At 41.9% G+C, this 6,200-nt stretch overlaps 1 protein-coding gene across 1 annotated transcript; it reads left to right on the top strand.

Annotated features, from left to right (window-relative positions):
- Nucleotides 1–3,600: 3,600 nt before the first annotated feature.
- LOC107614903 (uncharacterized) lies at nucleotides 3,601–4,608 on the top strand. The gene has a single exon (XM_016317029.1). It carries the CDS (start codon nucleotides 3,601–3,603, stop codon nucleotides 4,606–4,608), a length of 1,008 nt encoding a protein of 335 aa, XP_016172515.1.
- Nucleotides 4,609–6,200: the final 1,592 nt, after the last annotated feature.

The following is a 6,200-nucleotide window of genomic DNA, read 5'->3' as shown; positions in this document are numbered from 1 at the left end:
ATCTTCGATGGAAGCTGCATCCATTAAAGACTGAAGCATTTTTATCTCCTTCTTTGTCTTATGAGGACATGATTTAGCAAAGTGGCCTTGTGTTCCCACAAATGAAGCATTTGTTTGACTTAGTATGGGGTTTTCTTCTTTTAAAATAACGGTATCTTTGCTTCTTTCTCCCCCTTTTGAATGCCTTCTGGTGGAATGTTTTGGCTGGTGGTTGCCAACGTGTCTTCTTCTTTAGCTTACATTCACACATGCTTGGCTCTTTGCATTTGATCTTCAAATAGGATTTATTGTATGCTCCTTTGAGTTTGCCTGAATTTTTGTTGAGCTGTTTGAACATTTGTTGTTGTTCACATAGTTTGTCCAGAGCAGCTAGAGCCAACTGATATATTTCTCCAATGGTAGTGGTAGCCATTTCTTTGCAAAGAGTTATCATCATCGGCTGTAACTCTGGCTAAAGTTCATCTGGCAAGGATGCCATGAAGACTTGTTTAAGTGGCGGATTATTATTTCCTCCAAGAGGATAATATTTAGCAGCCATCTTCTTGTAATGCCTCTCCAAGTCCTTTCTATTGAGTGAACAACACTTCATTTCAAAATATTCTTGAGAATTTCTTTTCTGGATAATTGTAATGTTCCCAAGAATTCTTGATGTATTATTCCCAAAAACTGAGAAGGAGTACCATTAATGAGTTGGAGTCTTTCATACTCAGAAAGGTTGTTAGCCCATTCTCAAAGATTGCCAGTTATTCGATTTATGAAATCTGCAAGGACTTGTTTGCTTGAAAGATTTGGATTGGTCATGGTAGTTTCAATCCAAGCAATAAATTCATTCAACCTTTCTCTGTATCTTGCTGGTGGGATATCATCAAAGGTGAACCATTTGTTAGGTATTTTTATTTCAGAGGACCCTGCATAAGTAGGATTAGCTGAAGCTGCTGGTTCATCCCTTTCAAAGGTTACCTCCTCTTCTTCTTCTTCTTCTATAGGGTTGACCATAGCTATTGCTGAAAGGTCTGCTTCATAGTCTTCTTCGAACCATTCAACAGTTTTTCCATTGGTTTCAGTAGTTTCATCATCAGGATCAAATTCATCAGTAATTTTCTCACTGTGTGATCGATTATCCATAGCAAGGGTATTAATTGTCCGTCCTGGGGTAGGAGATCCTTCTTTGATGCCCTTATCTTTTGTAGGGACATTAAAAGGTGTATCTTCTTTGAAAAAATTTTCTGGTTTCCAAGGAGGACGAGGTTTGGGTTGGAGAGAAGGCTGAGACGAATAACTACTCCCTTGGGGAGAGATAGATTTTTTGGTGTTTGCTTGTCTGGCTAAATGATAGGTGGATTTGAAAATGGACTCATAATCTGGGGTTTCAGGCGGCGAATATGTTGAGGGAAATAGAGTGGGCGAATATGAGGGATATGGTTTAGGATACATGGATAATGGATCTATAGCCAGTGCTTGAGGTACAGCCACTTTGCCTCTGTCCATCTCAATTTGTCGAAGTTGGGCCTTGACTTGATCCAGTTCTCTATTTTTCTTGTAGAATTCTAGGCCAAAGTACCTATTATCAATATAGGCCTTGAGTTCTTGATCAAGTTGAAAAGCCTGTGCAGAGAGCCGATCTCTGAGTTCAGCAATTTGTTCTGCTACAGAACCTAGTTGTGTTGAGAGACCTTTAGTTTTTTCCACGAGAGCATCAAGAGTGTGATCTATTCGGAGTAATAATTTATTTTGGCTAACTGCATTATCTGTGTGCCAATTAAGTACTTCCTCTTGAGGAGTTGTTGCTTGATGTCCATGTGGAGTAATTCATTGAGGAATCACGTATGACCTTCTAGTGATTTTCTTTTCATCAGTCTGGGTCACTAAAGGTGGAAATTCTTCCTCATAAGATCTGAGAGTGGCAATGCATGGGATCGTATTGACTGGCTGATAAAGATAATCCATAGCATCTTTGCAGGACAGTCTTTTCTTTCTGAGCATCAGTGCCGCATCTATATCATTAGGGGGCTTGGGCCTTTTATAGGAGCAAGGAGCTTGCAGTGACCTCTTCTTCTTTTTCTTGTTCCTCTGCTGCCTGGCATAATCTTCATCATCAGTATCACTCCATTGGTTAGCACAGTCATGGTCAGAATCACAAATGGAGGGATCAACATCCCAAATGAAGTGGCCATTTACATGAGAAACCTAAACAGGTTTTCCATTCTCATAGAAGTGCACAGGTGGATTATATTGATCGTGAGTTGTCTGCACCTGAACAGGAGAGATCATATTAATCCTCCTGAAGGATGGTCCCCGCAGTGAAGTTTGCTTGATCATTCCAGGTCTCTAGAAAATAGTAGTCACCGTTCCATCACTATTATGAGTAATAGTTGGAAGTGTTGTGGTATGAACATCAACCTGTTCCTTTGGGAAAGCTTTCTTATAATCAGTAATCCATTCCAAGGAAAAGATAGAAGAAAGTTCATCAATAGTGATCATTCTTGGAATGTTTATGATTGCTGGCCCTCTAGCATTATCTGTGAACATGAATAATGCCTCTTATGTAGTGTTTGGGAGATTGAGATCAAGAGCATGGTCTTGAACTCGGTAGAGGACTTGGTGATGCAAGGTGGCCTGTTTAGCATTAGAGTCTTGGATTACCCCCAACTAGCTGTATTTGGATTTTTAGCCTTTGACATATCATTGGATCTGATAGTCTCATGGTGAAATTAGGAGCTATAGTAAGTGACGTGTACCCCCATAAACCTTGGAAACAAGATCAATATCAAAACCGACCAGATAATCCGGAAACAAGCAAGCAGAACCAAAACACAACTTGATCACGACTACGCACAAACGTCATCTCTAGACGGTTACCAGCAACAACGGCACATGCTGTCCAACCCAAAATATCGGAACGAGCAGAAGGAAGGTAACACTTCACTCGTCTATAAAAACAAACCAAATAGCTCAGAAAGGGACAGGTCACAAATACACTTCCACTCTCTTATTAGTATTAACTTCTTAATACTCTCTTTCTGACTTGAGCGTCAGAGTACTTTTTGCAGGTACTCCCGCCGCTGTGTTTTGTGTCGCCGAGATTTTCCACTATTCTCCTCAAACGACGTATAGCTCTTCCCATGCCAAGCAGTTGGAAAATGAGCCATATACCTCGGTCGATTTGGAACGGAACATTTGGCGCCCACCGTGGGGCCCGAGATTTATCTAACCCCACTATTTCCTTTATCTAGCTTTTTATTATTTTCTGTGACAGGATCTCCAACCCTTAGGCATGGCTGATAACGGGGTTCATCAACCCACACAAGCAGAGCTCTTAGCTTAGATCGCTGAACTTCAGGCGGAAGTCTGAAGGATAGCTGAACTGTCCGTCCGCAACAATGTTGAAAAGCATGAGAAAGGAAACTCCAAAGGCTCGGCTCAAGGCAACACCAACCCGTTGTGTCTCAATCCACCGAAAGAGAAGCTGACCTTGGACAACCCATTCTCTGAAGAGATCACCAACTTCCAGATGCCCAAGAATTTCGTGTTACCTACTTCTCTTGAGCCATATAAGGGGATTGGTGACCCCATGCTCATGTTAAAAAATTCCAGTCTATGATGTTTTTTAACAGCGCTAACAATGAACCTATACTCTGCCGAGCTTTTTCTACTTATCTTGATGGTGCTGCACTACTTTGGTTTTCTAAACTATCTGCAGGTTCGATCTCCTCATTCGAAGAATTGGCGAGGTCCTTCATTGACTACTTCGCAGCTTCAAGGATATACGTACACGGATCAGATTACCTTGGTACCATCCGACAAGGACAACACGAAAGCTTGAAGGAATACATGACTAAATTTGCGGAGGCAACCATGGAAATACAAGATCTAGACCCAGCAGTCCACCTACACGCCCTTAAGGCCGGCCTCCGACCCGGTAAGTTCCGGGAGACAATCGCGGTGACCAAACCAAAGACACTGGAGGAATTCCGAGAAAGAGCAGCTGGACAAATGGAGATCGAAGAACTCCGTGAGGCTGAAAGAACAGAAAGAAAACAACCTAGAAAAGACAAAGACAAGACTATAAGGTCGCCAAACAATAAGGAACTGAGGAAGCCATTCAAGCTCACCCCAAAATTTGACAATTATACCAGATTCAACACAAAGAGAGAAAAAATAATCAAAGAGATTCTCAACGCCAAAATTATAAAACCTCCAGCCCGAGCAGGAAGTTACCAGGATCAACGATTTGTGGACAGAAGCAAGCACTGTGCTTTCCATCAGAAATACAGGCACACGACGGACGAATGTGTGATCGCCAAAGACTTACTAGAGAGGTTAGCCCGGAAAGGCCTCTTAGACAAATATGTTGAAGGAAGAAGAAAAAAGGAAGGCATTCGAGACGGGGAAGAGCGCCGACAAACTTCGGAAGGAAAAGATGACAACAGATGGTCCAACCCTAATCCACCAAAAAGGATCATCAACTGCATATTCGGAGGATTTGCCAGAGGAGGTGAAACAAGCTCGGCACGCAAACGAAACTACCGTGCAATGCTGACAATCAAAGGAACAGTACCACAAAGCACCAAGGATACAACCGACTCAAAATCACCTTCAGCCAGGTAGACATATCTTCGGCCATCCTGAACTTAGACTATCCAGTGGTGATTTCCATCCAAACAGGTGAACTATTGGTAAGAAAAGTCCTTCTGGACCCAGGTAGTAATGCAGATGTTCTTTTCTATTCTACTTTTCAAAAAATGAAATTATCTGAAAAAGCCATGCAACCCTCATCCGGTGAACTGGTAGGATTCTCAGGAGAAAGGGTCCCAATTAAAGGTTATATATGGATAAAAACGACACTGGATGACACCCCATTATCACAAACCATAGATATACAGTATCTTATAATTGATTGCCCCAGTTCTTACAATATTATTCTCGGAAGACCTACTCTGAACATGTTCAGAGCAGTAGTGTCAACCTTTCATTTATGTGTTAAGTTTCAGGTACAGGACGGCAAGATAGCAACACTCCACTCAGATCGCCAACAAGCTCGACAATGCTATAATGCAAGCCTAAAAAGATCTGACACAGAACAAAAATTTCAACAAGAAGTCAAGGCAATACACAGCACGAATGAAGTACTGTCCCTAGCAGAACTCGACCCTCGGAAGGACACCCAAGAAAGACCCCAACCAACAGATGAACTCCAGAAAGTTTCCCTGACGTCAAAACCGGAAAAATTCACTACATCGGCCGAGCACTCCAAGGACAAGAAAAATTGGAGCTTATAAAGGTACTACAAGCTAACGCTGATCTATTTGCCTGGACCCCGGCAGATATGCCAGGTATAGATCCAAACGTCATTTGCCACAAGCTCGTCATCGATAGAAAGATCCGACCTATAGCTCAAAAGAAAAGGAATCTCGGAGCGGAAAAAACAAAGGCGGCTCTAGAAGAAACTAAGAGTTACTTAGTGCCAACTTCATCAAAGAAATTCGCTTCACCACGTGGCTCTCAAACGTGGTAATGGTAAGAAAAAATTCAGGTAAATGGCGCATGTGCGTCGATTTTACAAACCTCAACAAGGCATGTCCAAAAGATGCCTACCCTCTACCATGTATTGACAAGCTCGTAGATAATGCATCAGGTTTCAAAAGCTTAAGCTTCATGGATGCATATTCTGGTTACAACCAGATCCTTATGCATCCAGAAGATCAGAGCAAAACAGCCTTTATAACTGAACATGGGAATTTTTGTTATAAAGTAATGCCATTTGGTCTAAAGAATGCAAGTGCAACATATCAGTGACTAATGGACAAGGTATTCCACCAACAGATAGGTTGGAACATGAAAATCTACGTGGATGATATGGTCGCCAAGACCACACCAGAAAGATCGCATTGTGAAGACCTCAAGGAAATATTCAGTCAAATCCGAGCATATAACATGAGACTCAATCCAGAGAAATGTGCTTTTGGGGTACAAAGAGGCAAGTTCCTCGGGTTTATGCTGACTTCACGAGGAATCAAAGCAAACTCTGAAAAATGTGAGGCGATACTTAACATGGCAAGTCCTAAAACAATAAAAGAGGTACAACAACTAGCAGGGAGAGTAGCCGCCCTATCACGATTTTTGCCAGTAGTATCAAACCGATCATACCACTTTTTCCAGACGATATCAAAAAGTAAAAAATTCGAGTGGACAAAGGAATG

The sequence above is a fragment of the Arachis ipaensis genome, chromosome B9 (genome assembly GCF_059453495.1).
Source record: "Arachis ipaensis isolate K30076 ecotype BB chromosome B9, ASM5945349v1, whole genome shotgun sequence".
NCBI classification, from domain to species: domain Eukaryota; kingdom Viridiplantae; phylum Streptophyta; class Magnoliopsida; order Fabales; family Fabaceae; genus Arachis; species Arachis ipaensis.
Note: the sequence above shows the minus strand (reverse complement) of the source record. Positions and strands in the feature narration are given on the sequence as shown.

What these genes read in the sequence shown, in the direction of transcription:
- LOC107614903 (XM_016317029.1), top strand. Translation starts at nt 3,601, where the DNA reads ATGTTTTTTAACAGCGCTAACAATGAACCTATACTCTGCCGAGCTTTT.